General features: G+C 57.5%; 1 protein-coding gene across 8 annotated transcripts in view; it reads right to left on the reverse strand.

Annotated features, from left to right (window-relative positions):
• The window catches only part of ST3GAL1 (ST3 beta-galactoside alpha-2,3-sialyltransferase 1), a 96,143-nt gene that overhangs the window by 12,512 nt on the left and 57,928 nt on the right, over positions 1-25,703 (reverse strand). For 4 of the 8 annotated variants that reach the window (XM_047842876.1, XM_047842874.1, XM_047842877.1 and 1 more), the window contains one exon: positions 6,276-7,182. In XM_047842876.1, coding sequence (XP_047698832.1) covers positions 6,276-6,587 — 312 coding nt within the window. In that variant the 5' untranslated portion in view covers positions 6,588-7,182. Of the gene's footprint in view, positions 1-6,275; positions 7,183-8,148; positions 8,586-8,733; positions 9,280-19,039; positions 21,340-25,703 lie in introns of those variants that run through there. The other 4 variants (XM_047842875.1, XM_047842878.1, XM_047842882.1 and 1 more) reach the window with 3 other exon arrangements.

The following is a 25,703-nucleotide window of genomic DNA, read 5'->3' on the forward strand; positions in this document are numbered from 1 at the left end:
CCGCGAAGACACGCTCAGGACCAGCGTCCTCACATTGTGTCATTACCTCGGGGGAGTCTGGCACAGTCTGTGGGATTCAGGGGTGACGTGGCATTCTTCAATCCAGCGCTCAGCAGTATTGACTGAGCACCTAGTATCTCACATGTGTGCGTGCTTTGCCTCGGAGGCCCCGGGGCTTGAAGCCGGCAGGGGACGTGACTCGGGAGCACAGCACAGCATCCTCTTGAGCCCGGCTATTACTGACTTACTCATCATTCATGACTCATTGCAGGAAAAAAAAAAGAAGTAAGTTCATTTTAAAAGGAACTCTCACATCCCACCACAAAGGGACAGCAAGGATTACTTGGCCGGAGAAGAAGGAGAAGAAGAAGAAAAGAAGAAGAAGAAGAAAGTAATTGCAGAAAACAATGAAAACAAAATAACGTTATTTCATTTGGGCTCATTCGGTTGCTTGCCCCGGGCAAGATGCCCACCCTCCGTTAGAAGGAAAGCCGGCAGGGGTTGAAGTGCAAAAGGAAACATCGGGTCAGGTTCAAGTCCTCGCGACTGCAGACCCAGCGAGACAATGACAGCGGACTCCTTTCCTCGCTCTGAGATGCGCGATTCTGGAACCCTCGCGTCTGACGCCCTCGCATCACCTAGAATCACGCCGCTGGCCACGCACAGGCGGCACATGGCCCCACGTCAGCAACTCGGGGTCCGCTGCAGGGCTTTCCTGGCAGCGCTGGAGACCCCGAGGCCCCGAGAGGGGAAGGGGCCAGGCCCTTGGGCGCGTCAGCCGCACAGCCGGGAAGAACTTGGGGGAGGAAAGCCGGGCTGTGTTTCTGCAGGTTAGAATCCGAAATCACCCACCGGCAAGCTGGGTCAGTCGGGGCAGGGCACTCAGTGCTGCGTCCCTGCTCCTGTCCTCCTTGGGAAGGAACAGTCTGTCGCGTCTCCCTGCCTTTTGTAAGTAACAGGAAGGGTGCTACCAGGTGCTGACTTGTGCATCGGAGGGAACGTTGCATTCAAAGTTCACCCTCCCCTTCTCGCTCATCCTGAGGAGTTTCCCAGTATCCTTGTCTTCATCCAGTCCGTGCTCCGGAGGCACCTGCCAACTGTGGACGGGGAAACGCATGCGACTCAGGGCGGGGCCGGGAAGCAGAGGTCAAGTCAGGGATGCGTCCGCGAGGGGCGGGCGCTGTCCGCAGCGAGGGAGGGCCGGGCACGCCGGCTCCACTGTGGGACCCCCCTCGGCGGGCTGGGACAGGGAGGCGCACATCCTGGGCACACTCAGGCTCGGAGCACGGTCTGGGAGAGCCTCTCTCACTGCACGTGCCCTTGCACGTGATCCCACGGGGATCTTGGGGGCGTGAACCACAGCACAGACAGTCCAGCCTGGAGGCGTGATGTCTGGCCTTCTGTGCCCCCTGTCGCAAGCCCCCGTGTGTGTTGCAAAGAGGCACCTTCTCCTCCCATCCCTCCTTCCTTCTCCATCCAGTGAACCCTGCTCCTCCTTCCTGGTCCAGCCTGCCCTGCGGCACCTGGGAGGCCTCCCACGGCCTCCCACAACCCCCCACGATATTGGTCCTGGCCCTTATGCGTGTGCTGGGAACCTCGGGTCCCTCAGCACAGGCGTCGTGTGACCCGCAGCTGTTGTGGGCTTGTCTGTCCGGCCCCCTCGGCATCCGAGCCACAAGCACAGGCGTGACATTGGGTAGCCTGCTCCGTGTGCCTTTGCTGTGCTTGCTGAATACGTGAATGTCCTCTACCAGGATCGACACACGTTCACACACCCATGGGACCCATCGCTGCTGAGCCCCCATCGTGTGCTCGATGCCGTGTGGCGTGGGCAGGTTAGAGCAGGGACTTTTGCCGGACTTTGAAAGCCCATCATAGGTGGGGGCAAGCATTGTTTTTTTGTTTTTTTCTTAAGTTTGTGTATTTATTTATTTATTTATTTAGAGGGAGAGGCAGAGAGAGAGCGAGCGAGACACAGAATCCCAAGCAGGTTCTGCACCTGACGCAGAGCCTGAACTCTCGAACTGCAAGATTGCGACCTGAACCGTGAAACCAAGAGTCAGAAAGCTTAACCGACTGAGCCACCCAGGCGCCCCCCACACATTTATTTCCCATAACCATCCTACGAGAAAGGTGATACGAGGCACCCATTTTGCAGATGAGAAAACTAAGGTGCGGTGAGGTGGAGTGGGTTCCCCAGGGTCCCCCAAGATATGAGTACCCGGGCCTGGCTCCAGGGCTTAGGCACTAGAATGTGATCCCACTGTGCCCCTCACCAGTGAGAAACGGAGGTTCAGATGACCTCCCGGGCTGTGGTGAAGTCGGGGGGCTGGAGGGCAGTGCCTGGAAAGCTTGGCCACGGTGGCGCTTGGCATTGGATGGGGGCTGCGATTATCAAGTGCACTGAGCACAATGATCGGGGCAGAAAAGACGTCTCCTGTGGTTGGGGCAGGACCCCGGGCCCCACGGAGCGGGAGGGCCCAACACCGTGTGGCCTGTCTCAGGAGTGGAAATGTGGCCGGGACACAGGGTGCCTGGGACAGAGGCGGGAGGAGAAGGTCACCGGGCAGGCAGATGGGGGGCGGGCACCAAGCCCGGGGGGGACCCTGTGCGATTGCCCTGGTCTTCCTGCTCCCGTCGGGGCTACATCTGCCTTGTGTTTTTCACCTGCCGGGAGGCCCCTGAGGCCCACGGGGACCTTGAAGCTCAGAGACGCGGGACCCCACAGTTCTGGCCTCAGAGTCCCCCCGGCTCGGCTGGTCGGCCCCGGGCCCCGACATCACATCCTCCGCACTTTCCCAAAACCCCGGGGAAGGAGGGACGAAGGGTCTGTGGGCCCGGCTCCCCCACTGGTGGCTGAGTGGCCTCGCCTGGCTGGGTGCTCCCTGGGTACGGACCGAGCTGGAAGTGTCGACTCCAGCCGTCGGCTCCACGTCGGGCTCCGAGGGGTCTGGGACGCGGCGAGTGTGGGAGTCACACGGTGTGAGCCACCTTCCGCTGGTTCCCTGCCAGCCGAGCGCCCCGCAGCTGGGCTCTGACCGGGCTCACGACATTTTAAAGGCACGGGCTCTGTGGTTGGAGCCCTGGGTCTGGATCCATCAGGGACATCTTGCCCCGGCTGTCTGGGGGCCCACAAGCCCAGCCCTGACGCATCTTGGGATCCCTAAGCTGCTTTTGATTGCAAATATTCCGGGCATCCACCCACAGAACAGGGGTGCCTGTCAGACGTCGTGTCCTGCTTCTTCACTCCAGACATGTGGCCCGCATCCCGTCAAGGAACCCGGAAGCTCTAACGCCCGGCTCGTTGCTATCGATTTCTGTTCACCGGGGGCTCCCTCTTCCCAGCGCCCATCTCTTCCAAGTGGCCACCAGGGGCTGAGCTGCAGAAAAAGAAGGGCTGTGGATAAGAGCTGGGGGTGGGGACGTGGGAGGACAATTTGATAAAATGCTAACAGTCACTTGGAAAAATGTTCAGCCTTGATAAGCGCTGGGGGGGGGGGGCGGAAAGCAAATTCATTATTACTTGCCCATTCAGCCAGCAAAATAAATAAATAAATAGAAATGTTAGCAGCTAGGGGCGCCTGGGTGGCTCAGTTGGTTGGGCGTCCGACTTCGGCTCAGGTCACGATCTCGCGGTCCGTGAGTTCGAGCCCCGCGTCGGGCTCTGGGCTGACGGCTCAGAGCCTGGAGCCTGCTTCCGATTCTGTGTCTCCCTCTCTCTCTGCCCCTCTCCCATTCATGCTCTGTCTCTCTCTGTCTCAAAAATAAATAAACATGAAAAAAAAATTTTTAAAAGAAATGTTAGCAGCTAATGTTTGCCGTGTCGTAGAGAACGTGGGCAAGGCGGCCGGTATAACCTCAGTCTGAGACTCGGCAAGATGAACAGGTTCACTCAAAAGCACTCTTGGTAAGACCTAGAACGTCAGGAGCAAAAGCCAGGGACCGTGACGCTACGCCCTGATTTCTAAGTCTAGAAGGCACAGAGCATGTTCTGTGAAGATACCTAGGGTATAGCGAGAAACTGGTGTGGTTTTCTTATACCTTTTTGTACATTCTGGGCTCGGCCCAGCCTGCGAATTTTAGAAGCTGCCCTCCCTGAGGGCCTTAGGGAAGGAGGTCGATGAATACCGTCCTGGCTGTCCACTCTAGCAGTTCCCTGCCAGGGGCATCTGGTAACATCTGGAGACGTTTTGGTTCTCACAGCTGGGGGACGGGTGAGGCCGGCATTTAGTGGGTAGAGGCCAGGGACACTTGTGCCAAACGTCTTACGATGTGCTCGACAGTCCCAGAAACAAAGCGGTATCCAGGCCCAAGTGTCAAGAGTGTGAGGGCGAAACCCTGCCTGGCCAAGCTTTGGTCCACTGCCTCCTTTACTAGACTCTGGAATCTTCGAGGGGGTGTAGACCCTGCCTGCTCTGTTCTGTCACCTCCCCGGAACGCACCCCAGGTCCTGCACACTGACGTGATCAACACAGCTCAGTGAGTGAACCAAGGCTTGGCCCAGGCATTCCGGTTCACTTCTTCGGAGTCATTTCAGCCTCTTCTCAGCTGTCCAAATGGACCACAAGCTCCCGGAGTGCAAGAGGTGCTTAAAGAGGCGCGCCTGGGTGGCTCAGTCGGTTAAGCATCTGATTTTGGCTCAGGTCGTGATCTCACAGCGTGTGAGCTCGAGCCCCATGTCGGGCTTTATGCTGTCAGCACAGACCCTGCTTCGGATCCTCTGTCTCCCTCTCTCTCTGCCTCTCCCCTGCCCCGTGCGCTCTCTCCCAAAAATAGACAAAAAACAAAAAACAAAAAACAAAAAAAAAGAAAGAAGAAAGAAAAAAAAAAAGAGTTGCTGAAAGGGAAAGTCGGCTTCTTACAGGAAGCCCCCCCCCCCGGTTTTCTCAGCCTTCACTCAACTCCACTTCATAACAGGATACATGAAGGCCTTCATGAGCTAACGTCAATGGCCTCATGGCTCACACCCCACCCCCCCCACCATTCGCATTCGGATTTTAGCCAGGACGCTCTATGCCTCCAGCAACCCCACCGGTCTTTCTCACGCCTCTAGGCCGATGCACCAAGCGGTCCCTCTGCCTGGAGAGCCCTTCCTCCGGTCCCCACCCGGACAGCCTCTCTGAATCTTTTATGATGAGCGTGGCCACGGTCTCCTCCGACAGCCCCAGACCCAGGGTGGGGTTCGACGCCCCTCCTCTGCACCTGCGCATCTCCTGCGCTCCCTCCCAAGTACCGCTCTATCGCCCTGGCGTGCGGCTGTCCGTCTCCTCCCTCGCCACCCCAGCAACCCAAGAAAGGGAAGACTTTTCCATCTCCATATGCTGGCGCTTGGCATACAGGAAGTGCCCAAGGAATCTCCAAGGGAGGAATTATTTCTTACTCCCCTTCAATCCACTTTGGGGCTCAACACCCGGAATAACCTTTCAGACCACTAGACCGGATCGCGGACGCCCCTGGCTAAGCTCCACGGAGGCTCCCTGGTGCACACAGAACAAACCCGACGCCTCACCGTGGTGCCACCCACCTCCAGGCCAGCACACCCAGCGGGCGCCACCCCAGGACCCTGTGCTCGCTGCTGCCGTGACTCCGGCACGTTCTCCAGACCCTTCCGTGGCCGGCGCCTCCTCTACCTCTGGGGCTTAGCTCAAGTCCTGCTTCCTCAGAGACCTTCCCCGACAGCCGCATGATAGGAGCCCCCTGGCCCTTGGCTTCTCTCACAAACCTCCTCTGGTCTTCCTCAGGACACTTCCCCCTGAGCTTGGCTTCTCCGTCTCGGATCTGTCTCTCTCGGCCAGAACAGAGTTCCAGGAGAGTAGGGACCGTGTCTCTTTTTTGCATCTCGGTATCTAGCGGGCAGAGCGGTGGCCCTGCACAAATGTTATGACCACGTCCCAGCTCCCGAACTTGTGAAGGGGCCCTTGTGGAAAAGGGTCATGAACGAGCATCCTGGACTTAGAGGCCCCTGAACCAAGTAACAGGTGGCCTTAGAGAGAAAGGCAGAGAGAGAGAGACCAGAGACCCAGAGAGACCCAGAGGGGAGGGTCGCGTGAAGATGGCGGCTGAGCCTGGCGTGATGTGTCTGCTGTTTCAAACCACCCGGTTTGGGGCAGCCGTCTACGCAGACACAGGAAGCGAACGCAGAACGCTCTGCTCTGATCTACGCGTCGCGGGTCCCCGACCAATAGTTGTCGGGTGAATGAATGGGAGCCTGGCGGGGCCCCCCGGGGGCCCAGCCTCCGCCCAGTCTGGACCCACACCCAGTCCCCGGCTCTCACCAGCCACCAGCTGTAGGTGTCCTCCTCCAGGAGCGCGTTCTGGGCCGTGAGCAGCGGCTGCATGGACCGGTTGAACCTCTCGTCGAACCAGGGCGAGACCCTCTGCTGCCCGATGCAGCGGGCGCACGTGCAGGGCCTGTGCGCGTACTTCATGAACTTCTTGAAGTTCTCGGACAGCTCGACGACCATCTGCTTGGGGAACCAGGTGGTGGCCACCGTGGTGTGGGAGTAGTTCAGGAAGAAGGAGGTGAGGAAGATGAAGAGGACGAGGAGGGTAAGCACTTTGAGGGTCCTTTTCCTCACGGTCACCATTTCTGCTCTGTCCGGAAGGACGCCTCCCAGGGACGGGCTGGAGGAAATCACGCCCGGGAGTTGGGGGAGGGGGGGACGCGGAAGAAAAATCCCAGGGACGGAGGCTCGGTCACAAGGCGAGGCGGGGACTCCCAGGGGGACTGCGGCCGACTTCGCTCCCGCGGGCCAGCGGCCACCCCAGTGTGCCGGACATCACCCTGTGACGGCCGGCGGCTAAGTGACCACTCGGGGTGAGGTTGATTCCCCTCGCATATAATCTGTCTTTCCAGGAGATAAGCAGGCGGCTTGGTCAGCAGTCCTTAAACAGCCAATAGTGTCTCTCGAAGCTTTAATCAAACTTAATAATATGATTTCCGTTCCCATCCAAAGGGGTTAAGGGGCAATTAATCTTTGTGACAGATGCAGGGACTCTCGGAGGGGGGAGGGTGGTGAGGACCTCAAAGGAAGGGTCACGGTGCAGGAGAGAGGGAAGGTGTCTTTGCCACCGTCCTCCGGAAGGGATGATGTGTGCTGATACTTAATTACAACCCGGTCTTTCCCACGCTGTCACCATTAAGCAGCCTGCTTGACGAAGGCACTGAGGGCCGTCTGTCACCTGCACGGAAAAGGAGGAAGAAAACAGGGTGAAATCGCATTAGCTTGTTTTAAAAACCCATCTCTCTCTCCTCAACTCCTCCAGGATGAGCTCCGTGATCTCCCACTCTGTTGTCAAGCCAAGAGGTGGGAGGCTACGGAGGGTTTACTCCCCGTCTTGAGCCTCGGGGTGTGCCTGGGGCTAACGGGATGTTGGCGCCTATTCCGCCAGGATGCTAAGGGACACAGAAGTTGCCCCCCACCCCCCGCCATCTCTCCTGCAGCCAGAGCCTTGTACATGTAAGCGTTCAACCGAAGTTTGTGAAATGAGTCAATGATGCACGAACAGCGCCAGGCACCCAGAGACTGCTACGTACGGGCTCCTTTCTCGCTCCTTCACTCTCCTTTGGATTCTGAATTCAACAACAATTCTACGCTTCCGCGCACCCTGGCATGCACCCTCTGCCGGTCAGCCTCAGCCCTATGAAGCAGGCTTTCGGTGGCCCAGGTTCAAGTTCTGGTTTACCAGCCCTGTGGTCTTGGGAAGTCCGTCAGTCTTCCCGGCCCTCAGTTTCCTCTTCTGTGAAATGGGAAAACAACACCTCCACTCAGAAGTGGTTAGAAAGGTAAGGTAAAACGCGACAGGCTGAGCTTCTGGGATCTGTTAGGTGATTGTTCAGCTTTCCTTCTCCTCTTTCCACGCACGATTGGATGAGGATTCTTGGACGATCCGCTAAGAGCCGGACACGATGGTCGATCATTCCTGCGTACCTATCTCGTCCAAGAGTCCTCAAAGTGTACTGCCAGACAAACGGGGGTTCCCCGTTTTGTCCTCAGAATAAACAGGCTCAAGGAGACCACATGGCCCTCCCCAGGTCATGGGGAAAGGAGGAAGCAGGTCCTGAATCCAAATCCACACCCCTCTGCTTCCACACGCAGGGAGGGGAGTTCCAGGATCAAGGACTCTGCTCGGGAAGCGATACGCTACCTGGCAACTGGTCTTCGGCTGGAAGGGTGTATCCGAAAGGGGGAGCAGATCTCATCAAAGGAAGCCAACAGGGATGCCTCGGATATGCATAGCACAAGTCCCCGGACGTCCCTGACCTTATGGCGGTCACACCTCTTCACTTGAGCTTGCTGACTCTGGTCTTTGCTTAGCATGTGTCCCCTGCCCCAGCCCCAATCTCCGTCGGGTCAGTTCCTCCCCATCCTCAATGTGTAGATGCCACAGGTGCATTTTTTTTCTAGGAAAGTAACGGTTGAGGGGCTATTGATTACTATAGAAAAAAGGGGGGGGCAAAAATCAGATTAAATCCATAGCGCATTCCTGGAGACATCCAGGGCTCCAATGTGCTACCGCCCTCTACGACCTTCCCGATCTTCAGCCCAGCGGGCAAGGGGACATCTTGATTTGCCCAGTGCACCACTTGTCACTGTTCAAAACAACCCCACTTGTCCTGGTGACCTACGGGTGTCCAGAGTTGTCCCTTCCGCCCCCCCCCCCCCCCCCCGCCCCGGCCGGCTCTTCCAGGAAGAAGCAGCTCTGTCACTTGAGTTAGATTAACCTGCTTACCGTCAAGGGCAGGCTCGGATTTGACTTGGCTGGCAGGGGATTCCCGGCCCTCTCGGTCCAGGGATGGATGGGTATGTGTGCTAAGTCCTCCAGTCAGACTGAAACCCCCTGACTTGCAGGAGGCGAAGAAACTTGATTTTGCTCTGGCTGTTTGATTTTTGGACATAAAAGTCAAGGTCGTGCTGGCCGGTTTAATGGCTCAAGCGGACGAAGCGAGGGCTGAGCAGGACCGGGGCAGGTGGTGCTGAACCTGGTCCAGCCTTACCTGCAGTCCACCCTCTGCCTTAACATCTGCGTGACATGAGACAGGTAACAAAGCCCCTTTATTTTGTAAAGCAGATTGCTTCTCGCTTGAAGCAGTGCGACTGATCCACAGGTCAGAGCTGTCCCTGCCTTTGGGCTCCTGCCCAGGCTGACCCCACTGTGCGGAAAGACCATCCCGCCCTGCTGGACTCCCACTCATTCTTCAGGGATCAGCTGGTGCTGACTCCTGGAAGGAGGCCTGCCTCCTCCTGGCAGGAGCAGCCTCCTCTCTGGCTTCCACAGCATCTGGCTCCACTCCGGGGGTCCTGTTTACTCATCTGTCTCCTCCCTGGGCCGGGAGCTCCACGAGGACGGGAACTCAGTCTCACTCACTGGTGGGTCCCCGTCACCTGGCACACACACACGGCACAAAAGGAACGCCGAAGCAGATGCCGGGAAAGACAAGGGCCAACCATCCAGAGGGGAGAGCTGGGCACAAAAGCACAGATGGAGAATCAGAAGACGCTGATTCTCAACCAGGCTGTACCGCCCGTTTGCTGTGTGGCCGTGAACAAGTCACCTGCCCTCCCTGAACCGTTTCTTCAACTGGAAAATGGGGCTGGTATCACAGATTCTTTCCACTTTGCTGGGCTGTCACCCAGGCAAGGCTTGTCCAGTCATCTGCTCCACGCACTGCATGTTTTCTAGGGCTCTGCGATGCTCCAGGCTCTGGGATAGGTGGTTGGGACACATCAAGAAAGAGTGTAAGGTGGGAGGTTCCCAGGCAGATGCAAGGCCCTGGTGCCTTTGGGAGAAAGGAGGCTGGTCCACCCGGATCGATGTGGAGGAGAGGAACAGGCATGTGTGAGGGTGGGGTGGAGAGCACGGGGCTGTGGAAGCCACTAGAAAGGCTAAGTTTGCTCAGAGTGACATGGGGACCCGCCGACACCAAGGGCAGAGACAAGGTCACTCCAATAGAGGACTGTTGGACCGCACAGATCAAATAAAGTTCTGAATGAGCTGTCAGGGTCCCTACAAGGTCCTGGCTCCATGGGACAGATATTCATGCTCTGAGCTGATGCTGGGCTGGAGTGAGGGGGGGAACAGAGGGCAAGGCTGGGCTGCAGAAGCAGGGGAACCACAACACCCTCCTCCCGTCCACTCGGCACGTCCCGGTAGCCGCATCTCCGAGGCCAGAGCGCTCGCCCGGATCCCATCCCAGCAGAGACCTTCTGTGCCAGCATCAGTGAGTGCCTTCCAAAGCCCTCGCGTGCACGGCAATGGAAAAGCGAGAACACCCTTCCACCCCTTCCCCAGCCCCAGGAAGAAACAAGGAAAGCGTGACTGCCCTGTACTCCAGTAAGTGACGCAGCCTGTGACACACGGGCGAAAGCCAGCCCTGCTCCCGGGAGCGGAACGCGGACCAAGATGCCACGGGCCTGAGACCTCCGCACGCGTGTGGCGAGGGAGGCCGGCCACACCTCCCCCGGGGACACGGCCCCCTGGCCCGCCTGCAGAGTGACGGGCACTTCTCAGCCACGTGCTGGAGGACAAGCCCGCTCCCTTTAGTCGCACTTTGCAGATACCGCGTCTCTTACGAATTGGACAGCGGCATCCCTGTGCCTCGCCAGCCTATCGGTGCCGTTTCCCAACAGTGTTCGCTCACGTCGCATCTCTGCGTGACATTTTGGCCATCCTCGCGATATTTCAACCTTTTTCACTATTAGATTTGTGAAGATGGCCCGTGATCAGTGATTACGGTGGGCTGAAAGCTCAAATGAGGGTTAGCACTTTTTTTTTTTAAATTTTTTTTTCAACGTTTATTTATTTTTGGGACAGAGAGAGACAGAGCATGAACGGGGGAGGGGCAGAGAGAGAGGGAGACACAGAATCGGAAACAGGCTCCAGGCTCTGAGCCATCAGCCCAGAGCCCGACGCGGGGCTCGAACTCACGGACCGCGAGATCGTGACCTGGCTGAAGTCGGACGCTTAACCGACTGCGCCACCCAGGCGCCCCGAGGGTTAGCACTTTTTAACAGAAAAGGATTTCTACGTTAAGGTATGCACCTTGATTTTTTAAGGCATAATGCTACTGCACACATAATAGACTCCCCCCGTGGAAGTATAACTCCTGTACGCTCCAGAAAACTCATTTGTATCCGCTGGATCGTGCTGAACTGAACTCTCGAGATCCCCACGGTATGCCTGTACTGGAGGAGGCACGGAGAACGTGTATGTGACAGTCTAAAGGGGTCACTGGCACCATGGTGACACATGTTAGCACCTTTTCAAGGATCCAGAAAGTCACGATTTCCCTCAAGAGGGTGCTGAGCAAGGATAAACCTCTCTGGCAACAGGGAGAGGCTGGCGATGACCAGCCACTGACAGATGAGCTGTTTTAAATGCTTGGAAAGCCTGGTGAATGAACCGCACGGGTTTCTGTTCCGTTCACCCCTGCCGCGGTGCACAGATCCCCCAAGGCTGGGATGCCCCCGGCTCTCCGCAAAGCCCCCGCAGGAGAGTTGCCAGTGAAATGGCCAAGGGGGCGAGTTGATGGGTGGGTACATCAGCACGTCGCGTGAAGAAGTCAGTGCTGCCCTCCGTGTGGACCCCCCTCCGTGTGGACCCCCCTCCGTGTGGATCCCCACACAACCGGGCCAAATGGATAATCATGCTTATTTTCCTGACATGGGAAACTGAGGCTCAGAGAAGGCAAGCGACTCGGCTAAGGTCACATGGAGAGATGGTGGCAGAGCCAGCACTCCGCCCCCACCTTCTGCTGCTCCTTCTAGATCTTTCTCTACAGCCACAGCTACTCCTCTATTTCATCAACACCTGCTCTCATCTTCGTTACTTCCTTTCTTGTCATTTCTTTGGGCTTGAAATCTGTTGTCTTTCCAATTTCTTGAGACACATACTACCTTGCCATGCCCTCTCCCTCTGCATCTAATGTCTTTGAATTAGGTATTGCATTCATTTCAGTTATTGTATTTTTCAGTTCTAGAATTTCCATCTGAGCCAAACTTTTATGGGTTCTTGTTTTCTTCAGGTGAGATTCCCCCTCTTGTCTATCGTCCTGCAATTATTCACCGCAGTTATTTTAAAGACCATCGTGTCTGTCCCTTGTGACATTTGGAGAACATGTGGGTCTACTTCTATTGTCTGTTTTCTCTCTTTATTTCTCTTCCATCATTTGGTTCTGTCTCCCGGCATGCCTGGTAACTGTGCATACTGTATGTGCCAAAAGCACAGAGGCCCTGGAACAGGCTGTCCTTATTCGGAGAGGAACGTGAGCAGGGACTTTGTTCCAGTTGGTGACTGGGATGAGTGGGGCCACACTCTAGTTTTCACAGTGACTGGTCATTTCTGGTTTGCCCTCACTCAGAGGCCCTTCTCAAAGGATAGCGGGGATGTCTACCGAGGCCCCTCCTCCTTGCCTGCTTCACCTCCGATTTCTGTCTCCCCTGCACTGTGAGGTTATCAAAAGCGGGGTCCAGCCTTTTAACCTCTCGGCTGCTGTTTTCGGCTTGGTTTCTCGGGGTCTGGTCCCATGCAACTGAAATACTGGTAAATGCCTTGGAAGGAAGAAAAGGTTCGGGACAATCCCTCTTTTCTCTCTGGTTCCTTTTGCTCTAGGTTCTTGGTCACTTAGGGCTGGGCTGACCTGGTGGTCCCGAGTTCCATTTTTAATTTAATTAGTTTTACTCCCAGCCTTGTGAGACGGCCCAACACGGAGCTGTTGTTCTCTGCTTGTCTCTGGAGCCTCCTACGAGCCAGCACGTCCCTCAGGCAGGAAGGCCGCAGGATGTAAGACTCAAGCCCTTCTTCCTTCTCTCTCGATCTTCCTCTCTCAAGTCCCGGCTGCCTTGGCTGCTCTCTTAACACCTTCAAAGAGCTGGATTTCTTTTTTTTTTTTTTAAATGTTCATTTATATTTGGCAAGGGGGGCACAGAATCTGAAGCAGGCTCCAGGCTCCGAGCTGTCAGCATAGAACCCGATGCGGGGCTCAAACTCACGAGCTGTGAGATCACGACCTGGGCCGAAGTCAGACGCTTAACCGACCGAGCCACCCAGGTGCCCCTCAAAGAGCTGGATTTCTGTCTCAACCGGCTTTGATAGTCCTCGGTGGGAGAAATGGTCTACAAGCTTCCTCCACAGCTGCAAGTGGAGGCCACAGTCTTTCCTCTGCTTCTCTGATGCCTGGTGCCTGGCACAGCTTCCTGGGTGCATCGGGTGCTTGGCAAACCTGGAAGAGTGGGTGGGGCCCAAAGAAGCCCCAGAGGTGCCACACAGATTACATCGCCTCATACCAGCGGGGTGGGCAGATGGACAGGTAGAGGGCCACGGCTGCCTCTCTCATCTGCCACCCCCTTCCCCGGCTCCGTCTGCTTTCACTTGGCCTCCGCACACACCAGCTTCAGGATGCACAGCGAGGAGGACTTCCCAGCTCAACCCGTCCCGAGAGTATGATGAGCGGTTACGGGGACTTAACGTCCACGAGGCTTTGGGTCATTGGAAACTGGCTCCCACTAACGTCCTGGCCTTCGGGGGTCCCGGCGGCTTTGCCTGGGGGCCCAGGGTGGCATGAAACAGGAACTAGCTGGTGAAGGGTCCCATCACTTCTAGCAAAGAAGATCCCTTCTCCCCTGTACTGCTACCCAGCCCTGGCCTATTCACTGGACACTTGGAATCCACCTCGTCTGGTTCTGTGAGGCACCTGCTAGTGACCTATGGTCAACAGCTGTCGGAAGAACGACACGGACAGACCCGGGTTCGAATCCCGATTCCTTCCATTCCTGCTCGTGTGCTCTTGAGAATTCCTCCTATTCCTGGTCGTGTGCTCATGGGAAAGGCACTTCGTTGCTCTGATACTGGTTTCTGGATCCAAGAAGCAGGACTAATAGTGCCCACACAGGAGGGCTGTGGTAGATTTAAAAGGACGCACACAGAAGCGACCAGCCGGTCTCGCACAGAGGCGGTGCATTATAAACATCAATTCTGCCTTCCCTAAGGTTCAGGCCTTCATTTATTAAAAAAAAAATCCGACAGAACCCCTGGCTTGCTCTCCTGGCAGGCTTATTTAAAAGAACAAATGAAATCGGGCATGAACAACCCCGGGGGCATCATGAAAAGGATGCTTCCAGCTTGCTGCATTCGTGACGCCCATTCCTTAAAGGGTTGCTCCCTATTCTACTGGCCACGACCCCCGAGGACCTGCAGGGAAGGGGTCCCAAAGCCACGAAGGGGCTAGCAGCCGGCAAAGTATATGGAGTCCACACAGCCCCAATTCTCTGTGCAAAGGTTAATCTGTAGAGCATCAACCTTGTCCACACGCGAGGGCATCCTGCTGTTTGCACGGCCCGCTAGGCTGGGTCCAGTCCACTGGAGTGAGGACTCTTTCCTCCCTCCTCAGTGTCCCTCCAGGGCCTGAAAGTTTGGGAACCACATTTCCCAGCTTCCCCTGCCTGTAGGGCTCCGGATGCAGTTGAGATTCGGGCCAGTAGTAGTTGGACGGGCAAAAGGGAGGCAGGACCATCTTCCTTCCCACAGGGATGGGTGCTGCTTCGCAGTCTGAACCTTGGGCCCCGAACCACCTGCCTCCCTCACTTCCGGGCTGCAGATTTTGCCTGACTTCCTGTAGTTTCCTGGCCTCTGGACCTCGGCCTGGAGGAGAAGGGCCAAAATACCCAAGGACTGGGCTCCTGTCACCTTTCCAGCAACTTCGCAAGCACCAGATCCCGTGAATCCAACCCGCCTGCTTAAAACTTCTGTCCGTCTTCCCCTATGGTGTGGGGATAAGCATGGAACCTACCTCTCAGGGCTGGACCGAGAAAAACAGGAGTCAGTGCAGGTCAATGGCTTAGAGCGGCGCCCAAGCACATCCCGAGTGCTCTCTGGACTTTAGGGTTTATTCCTTCAGCGGGTTCCGTTTTCTTGCACGGACTACACCCCACCTTACATCTCTGCCCCACTTCTTCTGACAGATGTAGAGGCTGAGCTCACAGAGGGCAAATGACTCGTCCAATGACACAGGGCAATGGCACCAGAGCTCAGAGGAGAGCCAGGCCCCAGATTCCCAGACGTGCCTGGTTCCGGAGACAGAAGCGCTCTGTTCATGCAGCGGCGCTGGCGAAAGGAGCTCGGAAGGCGTTGCGGGCTGAGCCCAAGCAGGGAAAGAGCCAGCAGAGGCCCAGGTGGTCCAGCTGCTGCAACCAGGGGCGAGGCCCTGCAGGAACATCTGAACCTGAGCCCCTGGGACGGTGACCCCAGGGACATTACGTGGGCTGCCTGAGCTTCCAGTCTGCCGTCTGTAAACGGGGGGTAAAATGCAGCCCGGCCTCTGAGGTGGTTTAACAGGAAGGAGGCGTTCTCTCTGCCGGACCCTATTCTAAGCAGGACGGCAGGTCAAACTGCCCGAGCCCACGACCCTCCTGCTGCCGGGACGGGGTATCATCTCCATCTTTCCGAGGCGGGAACAGAGGCTCGCAGCAGACAGGTCACCTGCCCCAGACCGTCCACTGGTGGGTGGTGAAGGGGCAGGCAGAGCCCGGCGGGTGGCGCCCAGGGGTCTGCCCTGCCCTGAGCCTGGTGTGGGGGGTGCAGGGGAGGGTGAGAGGCCCCGCCGGGCAGGGGAGAGAGCGAGACCTCCCTGCTTGTTTGGTTCTCTCCCTGGGGGGCTCGCTCCAGCTCCTCTCCACCCACTCTGAGTCACCAACAAAGCTGGCAGCTGTATCCCCACAGCCCGGCCGGGCCTGGACCGGCCCCAAGCCTCTCCCCTCCCCTGGGGCAGGAAGGACCGACCAGCCAAGCTACAACCGTTCCCTGCACAAACTATCAGCCGGGAGGAACCGGGCCACGACGAGCGGAGGCCTGAGTGGTGGCCCCGGGCACGCAGAGGCAAATGGGGGTCATGACAGGCTCCCCGACACGCAGGGTAGGGTGTGGCTATTTCTCTCTTTGCGGAGTAAAAACCAGGCCCGATGAACCCGGCCAGCAACTGTGCTCACCTTGAGGCCTCTCTCCCCGCTCTGGGCTTCCCAGAGGATAGAGGACAACGGAGACGCCCCCCTCCCCCCCCACTCTGGGGCAGGAGCCCTGCAGTCCGGCAGTGACACTGAGTCACCTCAGGACTTCAGGCGAGTCCACATCCCTGGGCCTCAGTGCCCCGTCTGTACGACGGGACAATGATGCAGCCCCTGCACACCCCAGACTCAGTGAAGAGAGAGAAAAAATAACGCACACGAGGTCAGCGTGGACAGCCACTTCCCAAAGGGACGGGTCGCCCCCACGTTACGAAAACGTTACCCAGAATGCTGAATATGTACCAGGGATCAGAATCGGTGCTAAGGGTTTAAGGATATAGAAAGCGTCCAGAATGATCCTGACCCTCAGTAAATGCCAGTCGTTACCAACATTAACATCAGGGAGATTTCACCCCGCCCTGGTGTCATCACACGTTTGAGAAACCAAACAAGCATGCGTTGTGGGGGGAGGGGTGGGGTTCAGATGGGGAGAGTGCCCTGTGCGGAGCAGACGCCTCACTCCGATTTGCACCCCGCCACCTGCCGTGCAGATCCCGTCTCCCCCTCGGATTCCCTTATGCAACAATAACTGGGCACAGGCCATGTGGCCGCAGCTCTGTTACGTGCCGGTCAAACCAACGGTTCGGGAAAGCCAATGACCTTCATCCTCACCCTCCTGGAACTTAACATTACAGAGTGGGGCGGAGGCTGCCATTACCAAGGTATCACCCAGGGAACTGTGAAAAGGGGTGGTGGTTCAACTCTGTGCGTCCGCTCAGCTAGGCCATGGCGCCCAGTTGCCCGGTCAAAACATGAGCCTCGGCGTCGTTGGGAGGGCGGTTTAGAGACGTGGCCGCCATCTATCATCAATTTGACTTTAAATAAAGAAGATCAGCCTCCAGAACGTGGTGGGCCTCATCTAATCAGTTGAAGGCCTTCAGTGCAAAAACGGAGGCTTCCCGGAGAAGGAATTTTGTCTCAAAGCTGTGACAGGGAGAGGCGCCTGGGTGGCTCAGTCAGTTGAGCATGCAGCTCTTGAGTTTTGGCTCAGGTCACGATCCCAGGGTCGTGGGACTGAGCCCTGCATAGGGGCTCAGTGCAGAGCGTGCCTGAGATTCTCTCTCTCTCTCCCTCTGCCCTTCTCCCCCACTCTTGCTCTAGACAAACAGACACACAAACAAATAAAGGAAGCCTGAGGCTTCCATGACAGATGGGTAACTAGGCAGAGAAGACAAGAGCCTCCGGACTGGGGAAGCTGCAGGTGCGAAAGGTGTCTCGGGGAGAGCAGGTGAGTCTGAAGGAACTGAAAGAGAGAAGGCCACGCAGAACAGAAACCCAGAGCGCAAGATGCAAAACGGAGCTGGAGGGCGGGCGTGGGCCGGGCCCAAGGGCTGGGGCGACATCCCGGGAGTCGCAGGAAGCCCCTGCAGGGTTTGACACAGTGAGGCTTCCAGACCAGGCTCAGGGAGGTCCAGGCTTGCCTAAGTCCCGCTGCAAGGAGGCCAAATCGGGGCTGACGGAACGGCCAGCCCCTCTTGGCCCTGCAGGCCAGGGAGCACAGAACGCATGCCTCCAGGCCTTCTGGGGGTTCAGGTGCAGAGTTGGGCGTCCGGGCTTTCCCTCCAGATGTTTCTTCCACCTTCCCCACGTGCTCTGCGCCAGGGGGCGGGCCTTAGGGTCCGCATCTATGGGCTCCCACTCCGGCTGGCTTCCTGTGGGTTTGGCCCAGGGGAACGAACACAGGCAGGAGACTGGAGGGACAGGGGGCAGAGATTCGGGGCTCCGGCCCCTCCGTGCGTCCACCAGCTCTGTCTTGGGATCTCGGCAACACCTCCGTCCTTAACCTCTCACCCCCTCAGCCCTAGAGCTGGAAACCCCCCACTGTTTCCATCCCTGGGGACAGCACCGCCCTGCGGTCCCTCTACCCCAGACCACATCCTGGTAAATAACCCTTCCCTCAAGCCGCCCTCAGTGGCCCACGTGGAGCGCAATGCATCCTGCTGGCAGGTGCAGCCCTCCCCACCCCGGCCGGTCCTGTACCAACAGCCCCAGGAGGTGCCCCACGGGCGGCCCTGCCCCCCACTTCTAGGAACAGCCCTGGCAACCTCAGAGGATTCGCGTGAAGGGCTGGTTGGGGCCAGCTGGATGCCCAGAGCCTTGGCAACCCTCCTACCTTGGGTGGCTGATCTTTCTGGAACCTTCCCAACCCTGTTCCCACTGCTGCCCAGGAGCTCACCCATTGGGAGGTCTTCTGCGGAGATGGCCTATGGCCAGGACAGAGCCAGAGCCCCCAGGGCTCCCCTCAGGCTCCAGGCTCCCCACATTCCAGGTCCCATTAGGGGGCACTCTAACACACCCAGGGCCCCAGCGGGCTCCCCAGCACTGCCTCCTCCAGGAAAATGTGGCTGCTGCAGGCCAGCCACAGGGCCAGGCCCCTCCAGCCCCAGGCTGCTCTAGGTGGTGACTGCAGCTTGCCCCCCGCCCATTCCGGAGCCCTTCTCTGCCAACGGGTCACCTGCCTCTCCCATCCGCCGGCCCCCCGACTTGTGTCACACCCCAACATCAAGCTCTCGGAGAGAATCCTCATTGTTTTGCCGTGGCCCCGGGGGGTGTCTCCTCCGTATCTCGGGATTGGCTTGGCTGCCTCAGCTGCCTCCCCATCTTATCCACGCACAGTCGGCCCGGCCCGCAGCGTCGATATCTGACACGTTTTCCTGCTGGACCCCTGGCAAGGTGCCCAGCGGCTCTCTGGGGGCAGGTACCCTCCACTCCTCTTTGCAGGGGTGGGGGTAGTTAGGCTCTGAGATGCTAAGCTTTCCCAAGGCTGCACGGCTTCTTAGGGAAGCCAGGGTGTGAGAGAGGCCGTTCCAGGCCCTTTGGGGAAGGTACGACTATCAATACCATTTTGCAGACGGGACAGTTGAGGCCCTCGGCCTTAGGATACTGTCTCAAGGTCACAGGGCTAGGAAGGGCGGGGCTGACGCCCGAGGCCGCTCTTCTCTTCAGTGCTGCTCTGCCCAGCCTCTCACGGGGCCTCTTACCTGTGGGGACACCTGTACTTTACTGCCCACACCAGGGGGCCTGCCTCTCTTCACCTCCAGACGGCGAGGCCAGACTGGGATCCCGCACGTGGCAGTTCATACGTGTAACTCTCTGCTCCGCACGCCCAAGGGCCCCGGTGACTCGGAAGTGCTGGGCTGATGACAACCGGAGAAAGAAGGGAGGCTCCATGGAGGAGGCGTCCGCGGAGACCGAGGAGGGTGGAGAGGGTGGGGTCCCAAAAAGTGCACGGCGGCTGGAGCGGCGGCGGTGGTGATGATGGGGGCATCTCGCGCAGTTACGGAAATCAGGGTGCCCTTCTGAGTGGCTGCGGTGGGGGGGTAAGTCTTTTGGAATGTAGACTTGAGATAAAGGCATTGGGAGCCACTGATGGTTGGTGAGCAGCACACAGCAGTGATGCGACTGGCATATGGAAACGAGACTGCATGGGGTGCACACGGCGTCCCCTGGAGACTGAAGACGAGCCCTGTCTCTATCTTGGTGGCTTCGGAAGCTCATCTCCTTTGGGGCCTGAGTCTCCCCGCCCCTTCCCGCGCTGACTCGACGGTTCGCCCGGGTCCCCCACACCCAGGCGGTGCTGACAGGTCGAGAGAGCCCCCTTCTTGCGGATGGAAATCCTCCTCTCCTTACCCCTGGTACCTCTTGCCTGCTCCTTCGCTGGGGGGCGGCTGGAGGGGAAAACACAGATTCCCTGGAGCACAAACAGTGGTTCAGAATGGGACGTTTGGAGACGTGCCCGTGAGAAACACGATTAAGCGGGATTAGGGTCAGACGAGAAGCAGTGGATATATTTTCATATTTTCAGCAATGCAAATCCGCAAATCTTCTTATGCGTGTAGACTGAGCCGTGCTCAATTCAGAGTCTGAAGACAGCCACGCAACGTGCAGAGCATGTAACACGGTTGGGGCTGCACGTCGAGGCTCACGCCTGGCCCCAGAAAGAAAGAGATCTCCCCGATCTAGGTGGTGCAGAAGTCCCGACAAAGGAAAGACTATTCAGGACTCTGAGACCCCCGCCCCAGCCCCGCCTCGGGGGTCTGTCGCTGGTTCTAAAGGGCTCCTGGGTACCTGACAGGTGGAGTCCTGGCGGGTTTGGCGGGAAGGTTTAGACAGCTGACAGGTAGGTACCTTGAAGGGATAACTTTCCTCCTGGGCTCCGACTTCCAAGGAGAGATTTTTTTTAACTCTTAATGTGCAGGGGCATCACGAAGACTCCTGAAAGAGTTAAGGTGACGATCTCCAGTGACATCCAGAATGGGGATTCAGACTACAGGATAAACCCAGCGGCCAGTATGGCGAGAGGAGCCCAGCATCCACCGGGGTTCGGAGACGGGCAGGAGCCCTAGGCAAGCACGAGCCTGGCACGAACCATCCCCAGAAAACAAGGGTTGAGGGGTTTCAGGGTGGCCAGTGGGGTCACTGGGATACAGCTGTCCTGCCTCAGAGCCCCACCGGGGAGGAGAGGAAGGGCAGCTGTCATCAGGAAGGGCCACCCATTCAATTCCACAGCACGCTGGGCCCAAGTCATCTGTATGGGTCCCCCTACCCTGAGCCCGCACTGGGGGTTGGGGGGACATCTTGCCCCGTTGACAAGGGACTTCGGAGCAGCTCATGGGGAGGACTGGGAACACGGGTGCCTGGAGTAGGTGGGTGAGGGTCACATCGTGGGCTGGAGGGCCTTCGGCGCAGCTGAAACCAGGCAGCACCGGTGAGGCTCAACGCAAGAGTCTAACGGCACTGGGCGGCCGGGGGCAGCAGAGGTCCAGAGAGCAGGGCACAGAGGCCGGGGGTGACCCGGCACACGGTGGGAAGGTGGAGGAGGCGTCCCCAGAGCCGGGAGCAGCCAGGGCAGGGGATGAGATACTAGCCTTGGCGTCCCGGAGCTGGTGAGTCGTGGAGAAATCCACGCGAATGCAGGTCGGGAAGGAGGCCCGGACACCTGCTGCTGACGTCCGCGACGTGTGCCGATAGCCGGTTGCACGTCTCTGCCGGGGCTCATTCAGTCTTCGCAACAGCCCGGCAGAGCGATGGTGTTTCACCTTGAAGGCTGAGGGCACGTGCTCAAGGGCAGCCGGCAAAGGCTGGGCTCCAGATCCGACCTGGACTCAAAACCTGTGCTGTGCGTCCTGTGCCTGCCGCGATGCCACACCCTGTGGTGTTCGTATTTGAAACCGCGTAGGGAGATGCTGGGGACGGGGAACATCCAGCCGGCTCTCTCCTCTTGTCATGGCTTCCCGCCTCGCGTCATCGGCCATCATGAAGACGCCTCATCCTGCGGCACCTGTGGGCCACACGGGCGCACACAGGTCAGGGGACCTACTCGGGGCCACTCGCGTGGCCAACAGTGGGTGGAGCCAGAGACCTCAGGTCTAGATGCCACGTGGGAAGCAGCTCCAAGGCCTGCTCAGCCGTGCGACCTCGGACAAGCCACTTGGCCGCGCTCAGCCATGCCCTGCCCTTGTGCGCAGAACCAAAACAGCAACAGCACATGCCTCACGGCTTCTCAGGGGGCGGCACGGGACGGTGAGGGGACGGCGGCCCCCACGGGGGCCGTTAGCCCATGTGGTCGCTGCTCTGTATTGACCCTCTAGAGAGCAGGCACCAACTTGGTGCCAAGGGCAGCTCGACAAGCTGGTCTGAGAGTTCTTTTCCTGTTAACTCACTGACTGCGTTCAGATGTCCATTTTGCGGATGAGAAAACGGAGGACCAGGGAGGTTAAGCCGCTTGGCCCAGACTCGTACATTTCAGAAACGTGAAGCCCAAAGGTGACCCAAGCAAGCGCAGCCACAAACCCGGAGCTTTTCGAGCTAAGTATCTGCCCTTCAGGTGACAGAGCCCATCACCTCCCCTGAGGGTGCGTCCACACAGGCGGGGGGACTGTCTCCACTCCGCCCTACTCCCCCTGACCCCCCACAAGGTGCACACAGCTGCCACTCACCCTCTATCCGTGGAGGAGGCAGGCAGGGCAGGAGAGAGGGGACGAGCGAGCCTCGCTGACCCACAGGACAGAGAACGCCCTTGCGGCCGGGGCGCCAGGTGGGCATTCAACACTGGGAGTCCCCCGCCCACCCCCCATCTGTGTCTCTGCTGAGTCCTGGGGGCGGGAGACTGCACGGCTCGTCCCCGGCTGCCCATCAAAGGGCTTCCCACTCAGAGAACACAGCACCTTTCCCAGCCCTTTCTTGTTCTGCCCAATTTGCTTTCAAACAGGTGTCCTTTCATCTCCTCCAGGGCAGCGGTGAGAGACGGACTTTGAAAAGGCTGGCGGCCATCCCGGGGTCTCAGGAAGACCAAGGCTGGACAGGGGGTGGGGGGGGGGGCCCGGCACGATTCTGGGCGTAGTGGAACATACACAGCACGGGGCAGGAATGGCGACCCAAAGTGCCAGCCCGCAGATTCTGCCAGCTGGGGGACCTCGGGAAGCCTTCCTTGCCTTGGTGTGTCTGCAGAGGGGCTGTCCCACAGGCTTCCGTTCATACTTGTCTTTGGCCTTCTGGGGTCCTGACCCTTTACACCTTCTCCTTCCCCGTCCCAGTGAGTGACCAACACTGTCCTTTACTGGGGAAGACACTACCGGGTGGATTTTGCATCTGTGTGTGTGTGTGTGTGTGTGTGTGTGTATGTTGTGGACCACAGCTTCATAGCAAACATTTCTATGATCCATAGAGAAAAGGAATAATCATCAAAAACCTGGAAAGAGGAGCTATCACGATGGGTTTGCTTCCTCTTTGCTGTGTATCAGCATGTTATGGTTTCAAACCCACCCCCTTATGATTTCAGCAAAGCTCTTTTGACCTCAGGGTGGGTTGCCTTCCACCGAGAAAGCCGTGCCAGGACGCTGTCATTCACATCTGCTGGCCGTAAGCACGCGGGAGCTCACGCAGTGCCCAAGTTGCTGGGGGCTTGGCGATAAAAACATAACGGAGCGGCGGCTATGACATGATGGGCATTTAAACTTCAAATACCAAAGGGACGCCTGGGTGGCTCAGTCGGTCAAGCGTCCGACTTCGGCTCAGGTCATGATCTCGCGGTTCATGAGTTCGAGCCCCGCGTCAGGCTCTGTGCTGACAGCTCGGAGCCTGGAGCCTGCTTCGGATTCCGTGTCTCCCTCTTTCTCTGCCCCTCCCCGGCTCACGCTCTGTCTCTCTGTCTCTTAAAAATAAACATTAAAAAAAAGAAGTATTAAACGTTAAATATCAAGAATTGCGAGGACTCACTGAGTGTTTGGTCCGGGCAAGGCTCCTCTTTGCTGACCTAAGGAACTCTCCGGAAATCTTGAGATACTTGCTCCTGCCTTGGCCGGGCCATTCCCAGTTGGCAGTGGCATTAACCCGGCAGCCGTCTCAGGAGGAGAAGGGACATCTGTTTCTGCCTTGGCGAGGCTTCTCCTCGTGGGCAGGGGTGCGAGCCACAGAGCTGTCCCTGGGCCACTACGGAGCAGCCCCTGGACCAGCTGTCCCTGGACCTTTGGAGGAGCCCACCTCGCCTGTCAATACCGGTGCCCTCACCGCGAGCTACGTGCCCCGGCATCGAGGGACCCAAGCCGGCAGCTGGTGCTTGGAAGGCCTGACTCCACAGACAAACCAGCTCCTAGCAAGGTGCACCCAACTGAATTTGGACTCTATTCCTCCCATGGCCCCTGTGCCTGGAACAACAGTGTAATCCATCACTGGTTTGGAGTATGTTATTTCTTTAATGGCTTATTAAGAGACATCATCCTCTATCCTACTGGCTTGTGAAATATTACTATTATAAATTAGAACTCCCTCAGTGAAGCCGTGTTAAATTATTGGCAGAGACAGTCTCAGTCTCTGAGCAGAACTTGCCTCGAATACAATATTCTTGCTAATGCAGATAATAAGCACATGCTCTTTAGGTTCAACTTCTATTTATGAGGCTCTCACAACGTGCCCAGCTGCTAGTCTTCTCCCTCTTTTCCAGATAGGTAGCCAGGCCTGGCGAGATAAGGGACTTCTGGTAAGCTTTGGCCTGGACCCGGCCCCAAGAACCTTCACTCCCTCCTGTTTTGGGAGCTCAGCATCTGTGAGCATTGACCGAGCTATCATCCTGCCCCCAAATTCAGAAGGGGAAACTCTGGGCCCGGGTTCTGGGCAGAAGAGGTGTGAGATCTCTCCCATTCATAACAGGCCCTCGTCCACACCCAGGAGCCTCGCGGCACCTGCCGCGATCCAAGCAACGATAACAGGCTAGCTAGCTGCTCAGTTAACGGGCGGCGATAAAAAGCAAACCCCAGACCGAACATGCTCTCCTGCTCCCCCATGCCCCTCGACGCCTGCGAGATCCTCCTAGAACTGGTCCTTGCCTATTTTCCAACCCCACTCTCCACGCCTTCCCTTTGCCCACTGTGCTCCCCAGCCCCGTGCCCCCTTGCAAGATGACAAGCCCAGGACCCGTGCACAGCCTGTGCGCCCTGCCCGGATGCTCCTCCCACAGACAGGACGACACCCACCACTTAACTCAGGATGCTGGGTCCCGTGTCAGCTCGTCAGAGAGACTCTCCCTGAACCTTCTGCACCCCTGAATCACGCCGTCTATCACCCTCTGCACCTCGCCCACCTCGGTTTTCCAACGTTACACGCTTATGGATAGCTGAAAAGGTTCTCCATGCAATTAGGGTCCTTGAGCTCAGACTCCGTTTTGTTCCCCGTCATGTTCCTGCGACAGCGATCTTACATCATCGTGAACGATCACCTGAAAGGTAGCTATTATCCCATTTTACAGATAATAAAACTGGGGCTAAGGGGCGCCTGGGTGGCGCAGTCGATTAAGCGTCCGACTTCAGCCAGGTCACCATCTCGCGGCCCGTGAGTTCGAGCCCCGCGTCAGGCTCTGGGCTGACGGCTCGGAGCCTGGAGCCTGCTTCCGATTCTGTGTCTCCCTCTCTCTCTGCCCCTCCCCCGTTCATGCTCTGTCTCTCTCTGTCCCAAAAATAAATAAAAAACGTTGAAAAAAAAATTTAAAAAAAAAAAAACTGGGGCTAAAAGACACTGAACAGTTGCAATTTGCACAATCTCACAGTCAGTAGGTGTTAGACCTCGGGATCAAATCCAGACTTTTTCTGTGCCAACCTATTGTCAAGAGACACTCCTCCAAGGGTCTTGTGCATCCCCACACGTCTTACTGGGTGGGCTCAGAATGCAAAGCCCTGACCAGTCCTTTATCTGGATTGCTTTTCGGGGTTATGTTTGCAGCAACCAACTGCACGACCTGAGGTAGTCTGGGACCAAAAGAGGGCTTGCTTACCGTTTGCTACAAAATCCTGAACTTTATAACCAGTAAAATGCCCTTGTTAAGTGCCTCGTTGCCCACGAGCAACTTTCTGGCCACTTCCCTTCCCCCCAAATTCACGTGAGACAAGGATGTGTCGGAAGGAAGGAACCAGAAGAAAACGGATTTGACTGAAGAAGGCTAAGCCAATGAATTCGGCGCAGGCATTGTGGAAAACAGATAACACTGACAGGTGAAAGTTGCTCACATGTTTACATCTTTGTGACCTTCAGAGTCAGCTCAGCCGTGAAGTGTCTGGAGTTCGACCGAACGAGGAAAGTGGTCAGGCTGAGCCCGAACGGTCACTGAGAGCACAGCCCGTGTCTCATTTACTTCTGTATCTCTGGCACTGTACC

Source organism: Prionailurus viverrinus, chromosome F2, assembly GCF_022837055.1.
Source record: "Prionailurus viverrinus isolate Anna chromosome F2, UM_Priviv_1.0, whole genome shotgun sequence".
Taxonomy (NCBI): domain Eukaryota; kingdom Metazoa; phylum Chordata; class Mammalia; order Carnivora; family Felidae; genus Prionailurus; species Prionailurus viverrinus.